This window comes from Onychomys torridus, chromosome 14 (genome assembly GCF_903995425.1).
Source record: "Onychomys torridus chromosome 14, mOncTor1.1, whole genome shotgun sequence".
NCBI classification, from domain to species: Eukaryota; Metazoa; Chordata; class Mammalia; order Rodentia; family Cricetidae; genus Onychomys; species Onychomys torridus.
The window spans coordinates 67,429,548-67,452,628 of record NC_050456.1 but is presented as its reverse complement, the minus strand read 5'-3'; the positions used below and the strand labels follow the sequence as shown (position 1 = coordinate 67,452,628).

The following is a 23,081-nucleotide window of genomic DNA, read 5'->3' as shown; positions in this document are numbered from 1 at the left end:
CTGTGCCAAGATTCCTTATTACCAATACATTATCATCAGTTTTTTTGTTTTTTTTAAATTCTGAAGCCTTTCACATTTAATTCTTATTTTTCTGAGCAAAAAGAGATGAATGTCGGGAACAGACTGTTACCATCCTAGCCACCTGAAATGAAGGCAGATATTGTCCTAAACAATGAGATACTGTCAGAGATTTGGCGGGACTTGAGATGACAGGATTCTACTGCCCTCCTCTTCCAAGTACTTTTAGGGACCTGAAAACTTGAAGGACATTTATCTTGGACACACACAGTCTAAACATTAGGAAGGGCGCTGCTTTGAAAGATATCCATCCTCCCCTTGGTTAGATGATGAGATTCAAATCTCTGGGTTTAGAATTTTTTACTTATTGTTGTGGGGCATGCTCATGCAACCCTGCACACTTGGAGCTCAGAAGACAACTTTGTGGAGTCTGGATGTAACTCAGGTTTGCTTCACAAGTGACTTTATCATCTGTGCCATCTTGTTGACCCCCTTCCCCTCCAACTTTATTTTTTAAAGTGAAATGTCAAAAATACTTTATAAATATGTAATTATACATATATATACATATTATACACACACACACACACACACACACACACACACACACATATATATATATATATATATATATATATATATATAAAATAGGCAAGTACATGCATTTATTATAACAATATCTTTATTGAGACCTTGAGCTCTTCTGTATTCCTGGAGCATTTATTTATATTATTTTCTTTTTTTGTTTTTGTTTTTGTTTTTGTTTCTTGAGACAGGATTTCTCTGTGTAGTTTTGGTGCTTGTCCTGGATCTCACTCTATAGACCAGGCTGGCCTTGAACTCAGAGAGATCCACCTGGCTCTACCTCCCGAGTGCTGGGATTAAAGGCGCGTGCCACCACTGCCTGGGTATTTTTTTTTCCAGAGACGGAGATCTGTCTGCCTCCCAAGACTAAAGGTAGGCACCACCATTGCCCAGCCCCAGCATTTTTAGGAGTATTTAAAATGGCAACTTCAATTTGGATCACTCACATTTTGCCACGGAGCTTATTACATGTCATACAAAAGCTAACTTTTCTTTTTTCTCTCCCTCTCCCTTCCTCTACGTCCTCTCCTCCTCCCTCTCCTGGAGACAGATTCTCGATGTAGTTCTGGCTATGTAGACCAGGATGGCTCTGAGATTAAAGGCGTGTGCCACTATGCCCAGTTTAAAGCTACTTTTTCTTAAGTGCTTTTTACGGGTGAAACAATGCAATTTGTACATCCATGTACACACACACACAGAGGCAGACAAATATAATCTCAGTATCTTGCAGAGGAGGAAACTAAAGCTTACAGAATTTGATTACTTTGACCCAGTTTACAAGCGGCAGTGCAAGTTTAGGGATTGAGCTGGAATTCCAGTTCCCACGTCTTTTTTTTTTTTTCTTCTCTGAACTTCCTCTTCCGGTTCTTGCTTTTCCAGTTTTCACAGGAGGCTAGTGCACTAACTACCAGGGAACTGTCCTTCCCCGCCCTTACCCTTTCTTCTCCTCCCCTCTCCACCCGCAGGTCTCCGCTCCGCCTTGCCCAAGGGTTAAACCCCAGCGGAGTGCCGGAAAAACTACATTTCCCAGAGTGCATCGCGAGACGGAGTCCTCCAACCAGAGCTCTCCAGACGGCGCCATTTCTGTGGAGGGAGTGGTGGTGCGGCCTGTGAACATGGCGCTGTTCCCGGCCTTTGCGGACATAAGTGAGGCCTCCGGTGGTGGGACATCCAGGAAAGGTAAGCACCCAAAAAGAGTCGAAAGCGACATCCAATGATATTCATGACAGTTTTTCGGGCTCGGGTCTTGGCCTTTGTCTCGGATTTGTTTATCCATGTGTATCCCAGAGTTCTGTGCGGCGCTGCAAAGCCTTCTGGGTCTTGTCTGAAGCCTAGGGTAAAGGCTCTTTCTGGCACTAAGGTGGTCAAGTTAGGGAAGGGTTAACAAAGACTAGGGTGAAGGGACTAACATTACCATACTTTTGGACCTCAGTCTCCCAGAGCTGCAATAATGCAACTCCACTGCACAGAGAAACCCTTTTGAAACACTTTTAATTGTGGTCAGTGTATTCTTTTATTTACTACGCTGTAACCCTCAACAAAGTCTGAGACTGTCTGCTCATCCAGTTGTCAGCACAGGTTCAAAATAGAGAAGTGTTCAATAATGTGTCCGGAATGTGTGGACGGATAGCGCAACGTGTTGCTGAACGAAACGAAAAGCACACAGTACAAGTTAGAATGCTAGAAATGTCGTAGATGAGCCACGACTAACAACATCACAAATGGAACGTCCCAAGGTTTTGTAAGCGTTAACTTTGCACTGATCTTCAAGAGGGTAGGATTTGGACAGATAAGAGCACTCGGGGACCTTCAAAGGCCTATGGAACAGAAGCATGAGACTTATTTAGATAAATGTAAACACAACTATTATTCATAATGAAATTAACTGGAGAATAAATGCATAAAATATATTTAATACTGAAAGTGTAAGATTCAGTTTGAAGGGTTGGTGGCACACGCCTTTAATCCCAGCATTTGAGAGGCAGAGGCAGGTGGATCTTATGAATTGGTCTACGTAGAGAGTTCTAGGACAGCCAGGGCTACATAGGGAGATTCTGTTTTATAAAACAAACAAACAAACAAACAAACAAACAACCCAACAATAAAACTGACTGTATTTTTATATCATATAGCTACCAGTCACTGTTCAGTTTTCTTGAGGTGTCTCGACCTTTTATAATTGGTTTGCTTGTTAGTATTCAAAAGAAATCAGAATTCTCATTGTATTTTACTTTTGTAGACAGGGCCTCACTATGTAGCCCTGGCTGGCCTAGAACTCACAGAGATCTGCCTCTTTAGTGTTGGGATTAAAGGCAAGTGCCACCATGCCCAGGCACATTACATTTTCGGAATGTAGCCCTTAGTTCTCTTTCATTATAAAACAGTTTCTCCTGCTCTCATATTTTTTTTTCAGGTGATTTATTTGTTGAGGAAACTGGTTATTTGTCCTGAAGATGTTTCCCACCAAATCTTAATGTAACATGCTTCTTTATCCCATTATTTCTCTAAAGTGATGATTAGATCTAAAGAACTGATGAAATTTAGATATAATTTTTTGTTGTTGAAGATAGCATGTTTGGAGTGCTGAACAAATAAGTCATTTGAGGGAGATCCAGTCTGATTTGAGTGATATTAAGATTAGACAGTGAATTCATATGTTTCCAACTCTTATCTTTTGGGAAGTTGCTCATTAATTGAACTTTAATATTTTTTAATTTATCTGCATGTATATCTCTGCACCATGTTCATGCCCAGTGCCCAGATCCCCTGAGACTGAAGTTACAGATGGTTCCGAGTCTCCATGGGGGTGCTGGAAATCAAACCTGGGTCCTCTGAAGAGCAGCCAGTGCTATTAACCACTGAGACATCTCTCCAGCCCCTCCATCACACTTATGTCTAATGATTTTGTGGTGATGATGTTTATTTTCCTGTGATGGTCTCACTGTGGGACCCAGACTAGCCTCTAACTTATAATCTTCTTTTTCTTTTTTCTTTTCTTTTTTTTTTTTTTTTTTGTGGAGCTGAGGATCAAACCCAGGGCCTTGTGTTTGCTAGGCAAGCGCTCTACCACTGAGCTAAATCCCCAACCTCAAATCTTCTTGAATGAACTAAAGAGACTGAAAGAGTATAGGTTCTTCTGACTCTAGAATTCTGATTTTTAAAATTATTTACTTTATTTTTGTATTACAGTGTTGGGGTCTTGTGATTTAGACATCATCTTTGCAGTTCCTGGGCTGCTTCATAGGATAGGTCAACTCCCAGGAAAGTGTCTGCCACCACCATCTTGAATGCCATTCTCAGCTCTGTTTGCTGGTGCTTTTTGTATAAATGAGTTTGCACTCCCAGATTCTTTGCCAGAAAATGGGGGTTCTAATCAAAATGAAAGGCTTGGCTTATTCTTAAGAGAACAAACATTTTCGTTAATATCATTGCTTATTTGTTTGTATCATCTGCCCTAAAAATGCTTTTTGAAAGGGTGCCCCCCTGGAGGGGTGGCCACTCATCTCTGAGTTCACTTAAACAGATGAGAAGTCAATGCTACTTTGTTAGGACAAGTTACAGAAATGGATGTTGAACTTGGATAATATGTTATCCAGTTACAACTGAAGTCCTATTTTTAAAGTTTAAGATTATTCATGACAGTTGCTCCTCTGCCTGTGGTGGAACTGAACAAAGGCATTTTCAGTAGAGATGGAGAAGTAGAGCGCCATAGTAAACTCAGCACAGAGGCATTTCAGTGTTGAGTCCTTGGTGATGGTCCATTACCTTGCTTCTGTCCGAGTTCCCTGAAGGTGTAGGTGCTGTGGGTCCCAGCAGTAGGTAGGCAGGAGACATGAATGGCTTTTGTGCAGGGTATTTCCCTCTCTCTTTTGAGGTACCTTGCTAGGCTCTCAGCAAGGTCTAGCCTGAGATATCTGTGCTGACCTCCAGGGACAAAAGGGTTTCTCTCTTCATCTCCAGATGGTAGCTTTCCTTGCTGCTCTTCTCTGTAGTACATTACACCCTGTTTAGTGATCTAAGAGTGTGTGTGTGTGTGTGTGTGTGTGTGTGTGTGTGTGTGTATAATACACCCTGCTTAGTGATTGAAGTGCATATATAATACACCCTGCTTAGTGATCCAAGCATATATATATATATATATATATATATATATATATATATATATATATATATATTACACTCTGCTTAGTGATCTAAGTGTATATATAATATATTACACCCTGTTTAGTCATGTAAGTATATACTTGATTTCTGTTGGGAGTTAGGAGGGTAGGAGTGAGTGGTCATGGCTCCCACCTTCAGGCTGCTTATAGCTTGTGAGAGGTGGGCAGGAGGGGGAGCTGGAGCTGGAAACCAGGAAGACAGGAAGACTTGTGACTACTTGGTGTGTTGTTTGCCTGGAAGATATATATGCATGGACATACGTGTGTGTGTGTGTGTGTGTGTGTGTGTGTGTGTGTGTGTGTGCACATGTAATATTACACGTATATGGACATACATAATATATGTTCATGGGTGTTTTGCCTTCATGTATGTCTGTATCACATGAATGCCTGCTGCCCTCAGGCTAGAGGAGGCTGTCAGATTCCTTGAACCTTGAGTTACAGATGGTTGTGAGCTGCCATGTGGGTGCTAGGAGTCAAACTGGGACTCTCTGGAAGAGCAGCTGGTGAGCCCTTTCTCCAGCCCTGTTTTTTTATTCTTTATTATTTTTTTTAATGGCCAGTTTTTTAAAAAACGGGCCTCAAAATCACAGAGATCCATCTGCCTCTGTCTTCTGAGCTGTGACTGAAGGCATGGGCCACCATGCCCTCCTTAATAGAATTTGAGTTGGCCCCAAATGTTGTAGGAAGGCGGACAAGAGATAATGACGTCACAATTTGTAAATTGACCTGACAGCCTAATGTACCTGGCTGGTGAGTTTAGTTGAACTACAGAGTAGTCCCATGGTATGGTGGAGAGCCTTAGAGGAAGAAGAGTACATCCGGGCTTAAATGTGTGCCCTCGGCCACGTGACTCACCTTCTGTGGGCCATAAGATATTGATCTACAAGGAAGAGGGAGTTGTCCAAGGTACTTAGCCCTATGAACACTCAGGGCATCCCTGCTGTTTTTGTTCTGTGTTAAACTTCTCTGGGAGGTTTGACAATTTGTTTGGTTTAAAAGAGTTCAGAATCTGTCTGTGGACAGTGTGATGGAAGCATCTTGCAAGTGCTTCTATTATTGTTACTTCTGACATTTCATGTGGATTCGTTTAACGTGCTACGAAAGCCACAGTAAGAACGGCTTCTCAGATCAAAATACCATTTGCCTTTTGAGATGAAGGTCACTCTGAGGGTCTCTGCTGATTTGAATTTGTAACCCAGGAGTTTCAGTTCTTTAAGAAAGGACTTCTTTCTCAGTGGCTGTATGTGGCCGACCCTCAGTCTTGTCCTGAGGAAGCCTGACCCGAGGGTGCTCTCTGAAGGCCTTTGGAGAATTCCGCCTTTGCCTTGTGTTTCTTCACCTGCCATCACTGTTTAGAGTGTTGGTGGTGTGAAGAGCCACTGGGATGCTCAGAGAACATCTCTGCCTGCATACTGCTTGTCCCGTCTTCCCCCACTTGTCCTTTGTTTGTGATGGAATCTGATTGATGTGGAAATATTCTGATCTCAGTGAGCAACAAGGACTATTTTCACTTAGCTCCTGCCAGGAATGAGGCTCAAGGGGGGAAAAAAAACCAAAAACCAGCCTCAGAAGGAGCATGGAGACACGAGAGAGAGAGAGAGAGAGAGAGAGAGAGAGAGAGAGAGAGAGAGAGAGAGACAACGAACATGAGCAGTTGGTCGGCGTTGGCTAGATAGGACCTTATACTGACTCACTCCCTTCGAGCCCTGTTTCCACATCTGTAAAGTACTGGGATGGTGCTTCCCTGGAACTGGCTTAGGAGATGTAGAAGATGGAAAGGCTGTCCCCTTGTCCTAGTGTTGGCCTACTGTGTGCACTTTGTTAGTTTCTCCTTCCTTTTCTCCTTTTTAATATTCCTTTTCTCCTTGGGAATCTTCCCATCCTCATTCCTCTTTATCCTGCACCTGAGTACTTGTCAACCACCTGCTGTGTGCCAAGCATTGTCCTAGCTGCTGGAAATATGGCAGTAGTTTAGGCAAAGCACCCGTATTCAGGGAGCTGGCATGCTGTCTGTCTCTTTTCATTAACATGCAGTTACCATGAGGGGCTAGATTCCAGAATATGTAAAGAACTTGTGGAACTCAATAATAAGAGGACCCTATTTAAAAATGAATAGCTATTTCTTCAGACATGGTCCATGAGTGGCCAATATGTAAGTAAAAAGATGTTGTTGTTATTGTCATAAGGGAAATGGAAACATAGCCACAATGAAATAATATTCCACCTGCTAGGATGATGATAACTGGAAAAACAACCACAAGTGTTGATTACATGCTTAGAAATGGAATCCTCCTGTGCTGTGAATGGGAATTGGATGATGCAGCTATTTGGTGAAATACACAGTCTGGCAGTTCCTCAGAATGTCAACATGGTTTATGATCTGACCCAGCAATGGTCTAAATATCCACCCAGGAGAAATGAAGGCATTCATGGAGAACTTGTACATGTAAGTTCTAAGAAGCATTGTTGTGATAGCCACAGAAGAGAAATAACCAAGTGTCTGCTGGCTGGTGAATAGACACCACGAGTGAGGTACATAACCAAATGCCATATGTTTGGCAGTAAAAAGGAATGATGTAATGATACATGGCTGTGGCTTGAATGAACCTTGCAAACCAGAAAGTGGAAAAAGCCAGTTACAAAACACCACATAGTGTATGAACTTATTTATATGAAATAAATTTATATGTACCAAACAGGCAGATCCATTGAGACAGAAAGTAGATAAGTGATTCCATAAGGCAGAGGAGAGAGGAAAAGGGCATGGGTGAGGAGCAGTGGAGGAGCAGGACACAACACAGACCTCTGAGGACTCTTCTTATGCCATCTCATGCTTTTTCCCTTCCTTTCACAGTTAAGACTTAGAAAGTTAAACAGGACTCTGTAGAGCTGTAAATTAAGAAATGTAGAAACAGACATTGTTAAGACGCTAGAGGGACAGAGAGAAGGCTAGGCTGGTGAAGGCATTTGTCGCCAAGGATGACCAGAGTCCAATCTCCTGATAATGCAATACAAATTATTTGAAAGAGAGTGGGAGCTGGAGAGATGGCTCAGTGGTTAAGAGCACTGGTTGCTCTTCCAGAGGACCGGGTTCAATTCCCAGCAACCATATGATAACTCACAGTTGTCTGTAATTCCAGCTCCAGAGTATTGGACATCCTCACACAGACATGCACGCAGGCAAGACACCAATGCACATAAAAGAAAAACATATAAATCATTAAAAAAAGGAAGTTAGGAATTATAGATAAGCCAAAGATTATAAACATTTAATCACACTACTCAGAAGTAATAATTATTAATGTTTATAAATTTTAGTATTAAAGTTCAATATCCCCCCCCCCCCCCCCAGGGTTTCTCTGTGTAGCTTTGCGCCTTTCCTGGATCTCACTCTGTAGACCAGGCTGGCCTTGAATTCACAAAGATCCGCCTGCCTCTGCCTCCCGAGTGCTGGAATTAAAGGCGTGTGCCACCACCGCCTGGCTAAAGTTCAACATTTTATGTTTTGTTTTATGTTTTTGTTTTTTTTTGGTGGTTTTTTTGAGACGGGGTTTCTCTGTGTAACTGGCCTGGAACTCTTAGAGATCATACTGCCTTGTTCTCCTGAGTGCTGGCATTAAAGACATGTGCCATTTATATAAGGACCACCTGGTCCTTATATTTTTGTTTCCAAAGAATGCTGTTGTAAGAAAAAGTTTGCTTTTGACTACACTAGTGTAGAACATGGAGTGTTTCCTGAGTGGTACACTTTCTTGCTGAATCTTTTTGGATACAGGATCTTGCCATGTTGCAGAGCTGGACTACACCCTGTGTATGTAGCTCAGGCTGGACTTGATCTCATGATCCTTGTCTCTGTCTCTCATGTGCTGGGGTTACAGGCATGTGCTGCCATGGATGACTGACTTTCTAACTTTTAGGAGTTTTCAAATGGAATTTGAGGGCTGGGGAGATGGTGCAGCAGGTGAAGGCACTTGCTGCCAAGCCCGACAACCTGAGTGTGAGTCCTGGGACCCACATGGTGGAAAGAGAGAGAGAGAGAGCACCGATTTCCTAAGACCAGTTGCATTGACATGATCAGACACATTAGACAGTGGATAGAATACATGAAATCTTGTTAACCTTTAGGCCACATTGGGTATGTGACTTTTGATCAAACCACAGCCTAATATTACAAGAGGGTTTCAATCTTAAATATTTTAGAATGTGTTAAAGCACCATGCCCTGTGAAAAATTTTATGGATTCCACTCGGTTTCTGTGGACTGCCCAAGATACTTGCCAATAATGGCTGTAAATGCGGATGCCAGCTGATAGGATGGGTGGTTTCCTGGTCTAGAAGGCCTATAGCACTAATGTCATCCATCTTTTCTCTCTCTCGCATGTGCAGAATTAGACTGGCTGAGCAACCCAAGCTTTTGTGTTGGAAATCTAACGTCTCTGAGCCAACAAACTGAAGAGGTCACAGCCCTTGCTTCTGAAGGGTCACCGCTGACAAGGTACGTGTTTGACAGGTGGATTTATTAGCCTTGCGTACTGTTCATAGCCTCAGTGATGCTCCCTAGAAAACCCTGAGATGGCCAGGCATTGGTGGCATGCACCTTTAATCCCAGCACTCGGGAGGCAGACGCAGGCGGATCTTTGTAAGTTCGAGGCTAGCCTGGTCTACAGAGCGAGATCCAGGAAAGGCGCAAAGCTACACAGAGAAACCCTGTCTCGAAAAACCAAAAAAAAAAAAAAAAAAGAAAGAAAGAAAACCCTGAGATGAAAGAAATGAATGGAGTTCGCCCTTTTGTCCAGTGGCCAGTTCATCTGTGAGACCATCTTCCCTCACCTAACTCCTGTGGATTCTGCTCCCACCTTGTATGGGGGGGGTAAAAGTACATGACACAATTAGTGCCTGTAATTAGGCCATGAGGGAAATTACATCATTGTAACTCTCCAGTAACTTCATTGACCTCATTAGTAACCTTTAGAATATTGTTAATTTGGATATTTCTTTAGTTTCATTTTCAACACTTCGATAAAAATAGCCGATATAAGATAACAGAGGCTAAACTCTCCTAAGCTCATTGGGGAGCTGGATGACACACATCTTCCCTGACTGTGAAGGAAGGTTTTGTAGACTATTTGACTGAGAAATGTACATTCACAAATATAGACTAGATGGCCTCATTAACATGGTGAAAACCTCATACTCCACATACTCTGGAAGCCTCTGGAAATGATAGATGATGACCAGGGGGAGTTTGTAAATTGGTACAGTTCTGAGGAAGAAGAACGGTTGTCACCTTTACAAAGAAGGACCATGACCACAGTTAAATCTTCTTTCCTCTAAAATGTCCACTGGGATAACACAGTTCTCTAGAAAGAGTTTCCAACAGTTTGCTGGAGGGACCGGCAGATTACTTTCCCATTACAGCTGTGCACACAGGTTTACGGTGTTAGGACAGTGTCCTCGCCTGTCTTGTTCAATCTGAATGTCTCTAAGGTGAGTTTCATCCAGGAAGGAGGAATCGGTAGTGTATGGGCTAGGAGTGAGCATTCATGCTTTTTTGCGGACTCCTCATCTGTGTGTGATTCCCCCTACTTCTCTTTTGAAAATAATCCCAAAGTTGACTTTTCCAGCAGGAGTCCTCTGAAGTCAGAGCTCTCAGATGAGAGTGACCCTAGCAAGACACTCACACAGATCAGCCGAAAAAAGAAGAAAGAGAAAAGGAAAAAAAGGAGACATCAGCACCGCAAGAAAGCTAAGAGGAGACACGAGCAATCGAGCAGCGGTGGGTCTGAGTCGGACACAGATTCTGGGAAGGACAGATCTTCCAGAAGCGTCAAGGACAGTCAGAAGGAATCTGAGAAACCCAGGTGGGGCGCTGCTTGCAGATACAGGGGTGTTCTAATTGCAAAGGTTCTTTCTTGATTGTTGCCCTCGTTAGACATTTGAACGACTCTTTAATCAGTTGATCAAAGCCTGCTGTGAGCAGAGACCAGCCTTGAACTCCTGATCTCACAAATCTCACAAGTGGTAGGATTATTGGCCTGTGCCACCACACCTGGCTTGATTCTGGGACGTGGCATATGTGCCGTGAATTGGACGGCGGGTCCATGCACCGTGGAGTGGCAGGCTCCACGCTTAGAGAGGCGTAAAAGTGTTGTTTGTTATTCCTGGGTCACACATGTGCTGCTTTCTCTTTGGTTCAAGTATCCACAGCGTTTGAATGCCAACTTGCCCTTTTCCTTTCTTCCCATTTCTGTGGACGCTCTGTTGATGACCCTGGGATTCCCTTCCGTAGGGCCATTACTTATCTCCAAACCCCACTCTGCTGTCCACCTTAAAGTCTTACCTGGAACAGAATAGGTGGGTGCTCACCATAGCTCTCCCTCTGCTTAGGTGAGTGTCCCACTCCGTGGAAATGGATATTAGACCGTGCAGGTGCTGTGTGGTGAAGGTACCTGGCTTAGGTACTTGCCTGTTGTTGTGATAAAATACCCTGAGCAAAGCAACTTAGGAGGAACAGTTTATTCCCTCTCACCATTGAGAGTGTAGCCCATGGCTGTGTGTGTGTGTGTCGTGTGTCTGTGTATGACGGCGGCAGGAGCTGAGGCAGTGGCTCAGGTTGCATCAGAAGGGAGAGGGAGGTGTCTGCTGCCACTCAGCTCCCTGTTTCCTTTCCTTCGGTCCAGGGCTCAGGCCATGAAACAAGTTCAGTTTCCAGGCGAGTGTTCCCACCTCAGTGAACCTGGTCAAGAAAATGCCTCACAGGTATTCCTTGAGGCCACCCAGATCATCTAGATGATTCCGTACAGTTGTGTCCGGAGGCTTGTCTCTTAGGTGGTTCTAGAGCTTGTCAATTTGACAGTCAGTGTTAACCATCACACTACCTGAATTATTACTCATTTAGCTTTTTTTTTTCTTGTGTGTTTAGAAGATAGAAGTTACAATTTTTTTCCCAAATTGTTTTTTTCTCAAATGGCTCACATTAAGAACGCATTAATTACTGTACGTTTCCATACAGTAAGCACTAAGATATTAGTGAGTTGTAAATGGCTTTCCATGATGTCAGGAAAGTGGGTTCATGGAGGGTAGGTAGCACACCATGTGGGACTCTACTTCAGGGGAGCAAGGGACAAGTTCCCCAGAGGTGACAGTCACCAATTGTTCCTTCCTTTGTGGATGCATGCTCATCCCAACAGACTTACCTCCTTTTGTTGCCCTGAGGGTTTGGTAGAGAAACCACAGTTCTCCAGCAGGCAGTTGTGATTTCCTTCACTGTGGGCTTTAATTCAAGACTTGCCATTCAACAGTTATTTAGTGAGGAGCTGCTCTCTGTCCCTAAAATTCCATTCCCTTTATTCCCTGCCAAGAAGGATCTGGGCAGAGCTACAAAACAAAACCTGTAGCCTTACAAACTCATTTCTTCTAGAGGCCAGAAAGCCTGCCCTTCCGCTCTTCACTCCTAGGAGTGGTTGCGTTCATTTGTGTCTGGGCTGAACATCTGCCACAGGTTGGTTCCAGGAGACAAGTCTTGTCTTACTGGGAGCTCTCGCCATTCTGCCCTTTTTGTCGGAGTTCCAGATGTACATAGAGCTGAAGATGAAGAATCTGAGACCATGCTAGAATGGTACTGGAGATGCAGCAAGTCAGAGTCATGGCTGCCTTAGTTCGGGTAACCACAGCAACTCTTACAAAGGAAACATTTAATTGGGCTGGTTTACAGTTTCAGAGGTTTAGTCCATTCTCATCATGGTGGGACATGGGCCGTGCAGGCAGACATGGTGCTGGAGAAGGAGCTGAGGGTTTTACATCTTGATCTACAGGCAACAGGAAGTGAACTGAGACACTGGGTGTGGCTTGAGCATAGATAAGCCCTCAAAGCCCACCCCCGCAGTGATACACTTCCTTCCCAAGGCCACACCTCCTAAAAGTGCCCCTCCCCTATGGGCCAACCATTCAAACATGGGTCTGTGGAGGCCATTACTATTCAAACCACCACATGGCATTTCTTTTTTTGGTTTTGTTTTGTTTTTCGAGACAGGGTTTCTTTGTGCAGCTTTGGTGCCTGCCCTGGAACTCATTCTGTAGCCCAGGCTGGCCTCGAACTCACAGAGATCCGTCTGGTTGTGCCTCCCGAGTGCTGGTATTAAAGGTGTGCGCCACCACCGCCCGGCGGCAGCATTTCTTTTTTTAAAAGTACTCACTTGTAATAGAATGTTTGAAGACTTTTAAAGTAAGTTAGGTGAGGTAAGCGCAGTGCACTTTAATGTAAAGCCTTGTCACCTTTGGCCATGTGGTTGTGCCCTTTGCCTAGTGCTCGGAGTGTCTTAGGGCAGGAATAGTTTTCGCTAAACAGCCTTGTTTAGGAAATGCCTCTGCAGTTGTAGTGGTGGAGGCCTGAATGAGAATAGCCGCCACGGGCTCGTGGTTCCACACTTGCTCCCCAGTTGGTGACATTGTTTGGGAAGGATTAGAAGGTGTGGCTGTGTTGGAGGACTTGTGTCACTGGGGGTGTGGACTTTGAGTTTCAAAAGCCCACACCATGCTCACAGTTAGTGCGCTCTCTCTCTCTCTCTCTCTCTCTCTCTCTCTCTCTCTCTCTCTCTCTGCCTCATGGTTGTCATCTCACAATGTGAAGTCTCAGCTACTGCCCCCATGCCATGCTCCCTGCCATGAGGGTCATGGACTCTAGCCTACAGAAACTGTAATCCCCAATAAACTCTTTCTTCTGTAAGTTGTCCTGGTCATAGTGTCTCTTCACAACAATAGAAAGGTGACGAAGACAATAGTTACAGACATTAAATATTTGCATGTGTCTGCTTGTTTATTTCCCAGAGCTTCCTGCATAGGACCACTACGCAGGATCTCTTTCTTTTTTTGTACTTTTTGTTTTAAGACAGCATCTTATTAAGTTGCCCAGGCAGGTCTGGAGCTTATGATTGCTCCTCTTGCCTTCTGAGAAGCTAGGACTGTACAGGCCTGTGCTGCCAGGCCTGGCTGAATGAAATATTTCAAAGGAGTGCCGCCTGTATCCTTCAGGGTGCTTACTGAGATGGCTTCTCTTCTTGGTGAAGTGTCATGTCATGGGTGCTGGTTTTTCCAACCCTTCCTGTAGTGAAAGCCCTCTTCTCTTCATGGCCTGTGTGGTTATCTGTACCTGGGTGCCTTTGATGTCAGGAGGGTTTGACAGGGTTAGCTTGCATATTTCTGAGGATGCCAAATGTTTTAAAGTTGTAAAGTTCCTTTCCCTTTGTCTGATAGTCAAGGAAGTAATGCTGCTGCTGCTGCTGCTGCTGGACACCACTCCATTTGGCTGGAAGACATTCAGACTCTGACAGAAGTCTTCAGGACAGATAAGAAACCAGATCCTGCCAACTGGGAGTATAAATCTCTCTACCGAGGGGATATAGCAAGGTAACCAGTATTGTAGCCCTGGTTTGGTTTCTCTCTCTCTCTCTCTCTCTGTTTTTTTTTTCTGTTAGAAGTGACGTCTTTCTCCTTTGGCTGTCTCAGCACTGTCTGTCTGTCTTTCTCTCATGGATTCTGTTGCGTTTTGCCTGTTGTTGGGTTGTGAAGGCACAGGTCTCTTCTATGTTCTAAAATAAACGCTTTAGCTGGAAGGTCAGTCTGGGGTTATCTTATCCCTGGCGCATAGCATAGTGCCTGGCCGAGTGGGTGTTCAGTAAAATGTTTGTTCAGGAATGAATCTAAAAATACCTTATAATAATTAACTTTGGTAGGGTATCCAGGAACTATTTGGTCTGATGTGTGTGCCATTTGAAAAGGTGGCAAGAGCATTTTTATTTATTCAGCCCCACACATATGCCACTTAACAAATGACATTTGATGGTAATGCCTTTGTCACATTATTTCTAGCAGACACCAGCAGAGTCATAAAGTAGGGGGTGGCATTTGCTGCAGGAATGAATTAGAATTCTTTCTCGTAATCTGTCAGGCATATTGAAAAATGTGCAGGGTGGTGCATCCTTTAATCCCAGTGACTTGTGAGGCTAAGGAATGATTGTCACTCTGAGAGACACCTAGGCTACTTGGGGAGACTTCTGCCTCAAACAGCAACAATGAAGCAAAGTTTGAGTGTTTACTGACTCCCTGTAGACAGTTAGGACCTTGTAGGACTTGGGACATAAAGGACAAAGATGGGACCCTAGGTCCCAGTTCCCAGGTCTTGAAGATTTAATTTAAGCTCTGAGACCTTGGAGATCAGTTTTCTTTTTTGTTTGTTTGGTCTCTATTTTGAGCTCCCTCTATAGTCCAGGCTGTCTCCACACTCACTGTGTAGCCCAGGCTGTCTTCACACTCACTGTGTAGCCCAGGCTGTCTTCACACTCACTGTGTAGCCCAGGCTGTCTTCACACTCACTGTGTAGCCCAGGCTGTCTTCACACTCACTGTGTAGCCCAGGCTGTCTTCACACTCACTGTGTAGCCCAGGCTGTCTTCACACTCACTGTGTAGCCCAGGCTGTCTTCCCACTCACTGTGTATCCCGGGCTGTCTTCACACTCACTGTGTAGTCCAGGCTGTCTTCACACTCACTGTGTAGCCCAGGCTGTCTTCACACTCACTGTGTAGCCCAGGCTGTCTTCACACTCACTGTGTAGTCCAGGCTGTCTTCACACTCACTGTGTAGTCCAGTCTGGGTGAATTGCAGCCTCCAGTGTGTCGCTGCACGTCCTGTGTACTCACGTTACACTCATCTTGAGGAGCTGTACCCATATAAACAGTCCCACCACAGTGTCCTTTATTCCAGTATGTGAGGCTGTGTTTGTTTAACGCTTCTTCCTACACCCTCCCTACCTATTTGATTTGATTTGAGCTGAATTCATTTGAATCAAATGTACTTATAACTTCATTCATTGAAGTTCCTAAGTTTGTGTGTTGGTCCTACTTCTGGGGTTAAGAGGAGCCAGTAGGTGGTTTGATAAGAATCTTATAGGAAATGTGTAGCATGAATCTTAAAGAGTCTTATTAATAAAATCAAACCTGAGGCCAGTTATTGGGGTGAATGCTGGATGATCAGAGAAGCAGAACAAGCCACAGCTACCTCACCTGGCCAACTTCTCAGCTGATCTTGTTTCCTCAGACTGCAAGCCTCTGTGTCCTCATCCAAATGGCTCTCAGCTGAACTGTTGCTCAAAAGCCTGAATGCTTAACCAGCCAAATGCTTCTAGTTTCTGGTCCTCAGGCCTTAGATACCTTTCTGCTTTCTACCATCACCCGCTGGGATAAAGGCATGAGTCACCATGCTTGGCTGTATCCTTGAACACATGGATTTCTGCCTCTGGAATGCTAGGATTAAAGGTGTGAGTGCCACCATTTTCTAGCCTCTGTATCTAGTGGCTATTCTGTTCTCTTGCCCCAGATAAGTTTATTAGGGTGCACAATATTTTGGGGGAACACAATACCATCAAAGAAATGTGTCTTCATTGCAGTAATGATGCCTTAATTATATCGTAAGTTCTACTCAAGATTCTTGAACAAGTAGTAATAAGATGTTGAACAAGATGAAAGTAGTTAAATTATGCCTCATTCATACCGTAGAATAGTTTGAAGGCAATAAAAACGATCTTCCTGTGGCTGGTGGATGGCTCAGTAGGTAAAGGTCCTTCCCATCAAGTCTAACAACCTGAGTTACAGGCCTAGGACCCACATGGTGGAAGAGAGAACTGCTTCCCACAGGTTGTCCACTGACCTCCATGTGTGCACTGTGGCTGCACCTTCCCTGCCCAAATGTAATTAGGGACTGGAGAGAGAACCCAGTGGTTAAGAGCACTGGCTGTTCTGCTCTTCCAGAGGTCCTTTGTTCAATTCCCAGCAACCACACCATGGCTTACAACCATTTATAATGGAATCTGATGTCCTCTTCTGGGGTACGGATGTACATGCAGACAGAGCACTCATACATAAAACACTTACATAAATAAATGTAATTAAAAATTATTCTTTAAGGGCTGGAGAGATGGCTCAGTGGTTAAGAGTGCTTACTGCTCTTCCAGAGGTCCTGAGTTCAATTCTCAGAACCCACGAAAGAAAAAAAGAAAAAGGAAAAAAATTATATTCTTTAAGAGTAATTGTATTGTGAGCTGTGTAAAAGCAGTGGGGAGGGTTCAGAGCTATATGATGTGTTAAAAGGACGTGTACACATGACTATCCGGAAGTAGGTATCTGAAAACAGTGGGATTTTGTGTTCCTTCACATCTTCATTTATGATGTGTTAAAAGGACGTGTACATGTGACTGTATCCAGAAGTAGGTATCTGAAAATAGTGGGACTTTGTGTCCCCTCCCATCTTCATTTACTTTGCTCTAGTAGATACCCTTGTTATTTATTTCTAGTTTTATTTTATATGGATGGGTGTTTTGCCTCCATGTATGTCTGTGCACCGTGTGTGTGCAGTGCCCATGGAGGCCAAAATGTCAGATCCTCTGGGACTGGAGTTAAAGATGACTGTGAGCTACCATGTGGGTCATGTCCTCTGGAAGAGCAGTGCTCTTAACCGCTGAGCCATCTCTCCAGCACCCCCCGCCCCCCATTAATTTGTCCTTTGGAACTGAAGAGTCTGTTCCCATCATGGCCGCCGATAGCCAGGATGTTCTTTATCTCCTAATTCCTCTCATTTCACGGCCTCATCATGGCTGCCTATGGCCAAGAGATTCTAGCTCTGCTACTAATGTTGCTCTGCCTGCAATCCCATGGTACTTCCTCCTTTCTGCAACCCTTCTTCTGTGCATTATCACACTGGGGTTTTCAATCTGCTCATGTCACTACTCTTGATGCTGTCACAGTGTTCAGGCCATGCAGCGTTTAGGAGAACTTTTGCGTTTGAGAAAACATTTCCCTGAATTGGGATTCCCAGCACTGGAGCAGTGACAGAGGTACAAGGCAAACAGAGAAGGCATCTGGACAGTGGAGGAAGCAAGGAGGCGGGAGAGCCCGGCTTGCCTGGCTGTCCTGGAGCCGACAGGTGTGGCATCTCTCCCTATCCTTTTCTCTCCACATGACATTTTATTTTGCAGGATTTCACATACATAGCAAAGGCTGGAAGAATTTTGTACTCATGTACTCCTCCAACATTCTGCCTCTGATACCCCTCATGCTTGCTTCCTTCCCATCTGTCCATCAGCCCTTCTGAAGTTTTGATACATTTCAAAACGAGCCACAGCCAGTACACTGTCTCCTAAGTGTGCATATTAGTAACTAGAATTCACTAGTTTTTAGGGGTTTTCTCTGGTTTCACATTTGCGTGCAGTTAATCTCTAGCCCTGCATGTTGATGAACACCTGCACCCGTATAACCATGACCCCTGTGACACCCACACATTTCTCCATGTTCCTCTCCAGGTAGCTCACACCCCATGGGTCCAGCATTTGCTTCTGTCATGATTCCCATCCTGTTAGTCTTGTCTACCTAGAGTGTTGTAAGTAGAATCACACAGCGTGCACTCCCCTGTGCCTGGCTTTTTTCACTCAGTGTGGTGTTTCTGAAACTCAGCGTATGGCATTTGTCAGAAGTTTGTCTCATGTATTATTTATTCCATTTTATGGCGTTACTGCTGTTTGTTAAGAGTTCTTCTGTTGATGGCCACCTGGACTCTTTCCAGTCTAGCTGCTGAGAATATCTGAGTACAAGTCTTAGTGTAGACGTATGGTTTGTTTTCTCTTGGGCAAATACCTCGGAATCGAATTGCCAGGTCACAGGGTGTGTGTGTGTGTTTAGATTTTGAAGGTGCTGCCACACCTTTCCCAACATGAGCATTCCCACCAGCAGCCGATCGGAGTACTGCTAACCACGTCTGTGCTGTACATCTTGACAGCTTCAGTTCCCTGGGGTGTGGGGTCTGCCCCAGCCTGGTTTTATTTGGGCATTTCCTGGAAGGCTACTGGTACTGAGTATTCCATGCCCTTTTCGGCTCTGTGTCTCCTTGTGTGAGTGCTGGTCCAGTCTCTTGCCCTGGTTTTAGTTGGGTCATTTGATGACAGTTGTACACAGTTTTTGTTAGTCTCTGCCTGAATGTTCTGTAAAACACTTCAGAGCCCAGGAACCTCTTTTCCTTTTAGTAGAAAAGAACCAAATACAATTTCCTTTGACTCATTAAAAAGAAAGAATCTTAGACCTCATGCTGCCCTCTGAAGCAGCAGGGTATAGCGCAGCATTGGGAATGGGGACCGAGTGCCTGGCAGACAAGTGCTCTGGGTTCCTGGTGCCATTAAGAGTGGTGTGAAAGGGGATGACACTCTCAGCCTTACCTGTCACATAAGGCTGTGATGAGCAAGTGCTATAATGTGTGTGACAGACCCTCACAAAGCTTCAGAGAAATACATAGTCGTAAGATCTAGAAGGCACAGTCTTATTAAATCCATAGAGGTGTTACCAGCGGGTTGAAGACCAGGGAAAAGTCAAGCCAGGCAGAGTAAGGCTGATGCTGATCCCTTGGGGCTCTTAGTCTATTCAAGGTGAATGCATAAGAAGAATTAGGTCTCAGGACGTTCAGTTGTACACAAGGAACGGGACACACATTTTGTCTTAGCTGCTTGTTCTCTTTCTAATCAGGTACAAGAGGAAAGGAGACTCCTGCCTGGGCATTAATCCTAAGAAACAGTGCATATCTTGGGAAGGGGCTCCTGCAGCTAAGAAGCATTCACACAAGCACCTGGAGCGCTATTTTACCAAGAAGAGTGTGGGATTAATGCGCACTGAGGGGATTGCTGTGTGTAGTAACACTGAGCCCCCCTCCTCTGAGCCAGTCACGTTTATCCCCGTGAAGGACTCCGCTGATGTGGCTGCTCCTGTTGCAACATGGCTGAATCCTCTGGGGATTTATGATCAGTCAACTACACAGTGGTTACAAGGACAGGGTCCACCAGAGCAAGAATCAAAGCAGCCAGACTCACAGCAGGACAGGGAGAGTGCTGTTCTCAAGGCCAAAGTGGAGGAGTTTAACAGAAAAGTGCGGGAGACTCCTCGGGACACTCAGCTGTGGATGGCATTTGTGGCTTTCCAGGTAAGTGTCACTGGCCTGCTTCTCTTACTTTGAAATGGCAATTTTGATTTTACTCTGTAGCATCCATCCATCCATCCATCCATCCATCCATCCATCCAATCATCCATCCATCCATCCATCCATCCATCCATCCATCCATCCATCCATCCAATCATCCATCTGTTCGTCCGTCCATCCATCCATCCATCCATCCATCCATCCATCCATCCATCCATCCATCCATCCATCCATCCATCCATCTGGTGGTACCAGGGATTGAACACAGGATCTTGCATATGCAAGTATTCTACCACTGATCTCCCAAGCTCTTCTTTGTTTCATTTTGAGCTAAGGTCTAAGTTGCCAGGGCTGGCCTTGAACTTGCCATCTTCCTGCCTCTGCCTCCAAAGTAGTTGGGATTATAGGTGTGCACCACTACACTTGTTCTTGTCCTGTAGCACTTTGAACTGCTCTGAAAAAGCCTGGGCCTGGTTTCTTGCTGGTTGTAGCCTTTGACCTGAGCTTGCTCAAAGTCCAGTGAGGAAGCCCAACCCTCTGAGAAGTACATGCATAGTGTATACACATACCTACTACCTACCTACCTACATACATACATAGAGTAGGAATGCTGTGTGGTTATCTGGGAACGGAGTAAAACTTGAATAGAATGTTTCTGTTTTTAGTAGGGGCTAGGGTGTGGGACTGTGGTTGGAGGGGTTGGGGATGAATGAGGGGTGAGTGGCTGTAGGGTTGATGCTGGGATAGAACCTAGGGCCTCACCTGCTAGATAAGCACTGATTGGGATCTCAGCTCAGGAGTGCAGTTTTGAGAGAAGTGGCTGAGGACAAGGCATCCCTGAAGTGCAGAGTACACGCAGCTGCGTCTTGGTCATTAGTTTCATTTTTGAGTAGTTAGATTGTGGCTGTTTGATTGGTAGGATTGGTTTTGCCCTGTTCATGCACTGTGCTAGTTATTGATGTATAAATCTGTGTTAAGAACCATATAGACGGGTCAGTGGTTAAGAGCACTACCTGCATAAACATGAGGACCAGAATTCAGATCTAAGTACCCATATAACAAGCAAGACATCTGTGTACACCTCTGACTCATTTCTAAGGGGTGTGTGTGTGTGTTCTGTGTATATGTGTCTGTCTGTCTATCTGCAGAGAAAAGAAATTTGCTGGTGAGATCCTGCCTCAGGAATAAGACAGTGTGATAGAGGAGGAGAGCTGACGCCCTCTTCTGGTCAACAGTTATACACAGGCATGTGTGCCTATATACATAATAACACACACACACACACACACACACACACACACACACACAACATAGTAATAAGTGACTTTTTTTTTTTTTTAATTTTTTTGAGACAGGGTTTCTCTGTGTACCTTTTGATGCCTGTCCTGGATCTTGCTCTGTAGACCAGGCTGGCCTCGAACTCAGTAAGTGACTATTAAAACCCAGAATGAAAAGGACAGACAGTTCTGTCTAGATGTAAAGGCAGAATACACCAGGTGTCACAGGCACCCAAAGAACTGTGTTTACTAAAAGGAATTGTTGTAAGAGGTTTATCAATAAAATCTTACAAGTAGCCCAATTTGAAAGCCGGAAGCCCACTGGGAGTCATGCTAGCCGAGCACTGAGAACTGAGGAGCACATGCATATAGTTTGCATTAGTAAGCTGTTGTTCTTGTTGTTGAGGACGAGGTCATGAGGGGCCCTGGCCTGTATGCCCTCGAGGAAGGAGAGCAGGAGAAGCACCGGAAGTCCCTGAAGCTCCTCCTGGAGAAGAAGCTGGCCGTGCTGGAGCGGGCCATTGAGAGCAACCCAAGCAGCGTGGACCTGAAGCTTGCCAAGCTGCAGCTGTGCTCGGAGTTCTGGGAGCCCAGTGCGCTGGCCAAGGAGTGGCAGAGGCTCCTCTTTCTGCATCCCAACAACACAGGCCTGTGGCAGCGGTACCTCTCCTTCTGCCAGAGTCAGTTTGGCACATTTTCTGTGTCCAAACTCCACAGTCTGTACGGCAAGTGCTTGAGTACCTTGTCTGCTGTTAAGGACGGTAGCATCTTATCCCACCCTGCCCTGCCAGGCACTGAGGAGGCCATGTTTGGTAAGGAGATAAACAGAAGTGCTTGTGTGGGAGGGCTTTGTTTTTGTTTGGCTTTATGCTTATTTTAGAAAGGTCTGAATTATCAGAGCAGATTTTTTATTTCAAGCATTACCACTCTGCCTAATTATCACAGAGTGGGTAGGTAGATGCTAGAGCCCATCCAGCTCACTGGGTGGGTGGGTAGGTAGGGTGCTACATCCTGTCCATCTCACAGGGAACATGGTTAGGTAGGGGCTAGAGTCTGTCCAGCTCATAGGGTGGGTGGGTAGGGATGTCTGTCGGCTCACAGGGTAGGTGGGTGGGTAGCATGTTAGAACTAACAGAGTTAGAAAAAGATGACTGGACACCTTTTCTGTTTATTCACCAAGTAAACTTATTCCAGTCTTAATTGCTTTGGCTGTCAGAGGTCTTTCCCGTTGAGACCCCCAGTTATCGGGTGTCTGGCAGTGAGGTACATGAGTACTTACTACATACAAGTGGGTGACTGGAATTAAATGTTAATATTTTTGGTGTGTCCCTCAGTGATCTTGGCAGTTGTGAGGTACAGCAGGCAGCATCTTATGTAGCAGGTGGAGCCTCATTCTTCAGCTTGGGTTCTGGGTTTACCCTTTACTGTGACAGTGTGCGGATTCTGATCTGGAACAGTGTGCACATTTCTGAACCTTGTCAGGAACAGTAGGCTAACACTTGCTTTACGAGACCATTGTGACCATGAAGTGAGATAACGTATGATGTACCTGCATATGACAAGCATTTATTTCATTAAGCCCTTTGTTATTAAGAATTAATTAGGGGCCTGGAGAGATGGCTCAGCCGTTTAGAGCACTTGCTGGTCTTCCAGAGAACCGGAGTTCAGTTCCCAGCACCCAATGGCAAGCTCCTAATTGCCTGTAACTCCACTTTCAGGTGATCTGACACCCTCACACAGACATATATTCAATGTGCATGAAATAAAAATAAATAAATTATATTTTAAAAAGGAATTATCATTAACATCTAGAGACACGGATGTGTTGATTGCTCTAAAAATAATAAGCATTTTCCACACTGACAGAGAGTCTTGTATTTGGGGCTAAAAGGTTCAGTTCCATGCATCCATGATACCCTAAGTTTAATCCCTAACACCAAGACTAAATAAGGGACTTTCCTTTTGAAAGTGTCTCATTTGATATTATTCATGATATGCTTATATAGCTTAAAGCTACTTAGTAAGTGGA

The 23,081-nt window shown here is 44.6% G+C and overlaps 1 protein-coding gene across 3 annotated transcripts in view; it reads left to right on the top strand.

Annotated features, from left to right (window-relative positions):
• Positions 1–1,554: 1,554 nt before the first annotated feature.
• Positions 1,555–23,081, top strand: part of Nrde2 (NRDE-2, necessary for RNA interference, domain containing) — a 40,331-nt gene continuing 18,804 nt past the window's right edge. The window contains exons 1-6 of one of the 3 annotated variants that reach the window (XM_036206197.1): positions 1,555–1,782; positions 9,155–9,263; positions 10,393–10,629; positions 14,021–14,173; positions 19,328–19,778; positions 21,459–21,864. In XM_036206197.1, the coding sequence (XP_036062090.1) occupies positions 1,719–1,782; positions 9,155–9,263; positions 10,393–10,629; positions 14,021–14,173; positions 19,328–19,778; positions 21,459–21,864 (1,420 nt within the window). In that variant the 5' untranslated portion in view covers positions 1,555–1,718. The remainder of the gene's footprint in view (positions 1,783–9,154; positions 9,264–10,392; positions 10,630–14,020; positions 14,174–19,327; positions 19,779–21,458; positions 21,865–23,081) is intronic. The other 2 variants (XM_036206196.1, XM_036206195.1) reach the window with 2 other exon arrangements.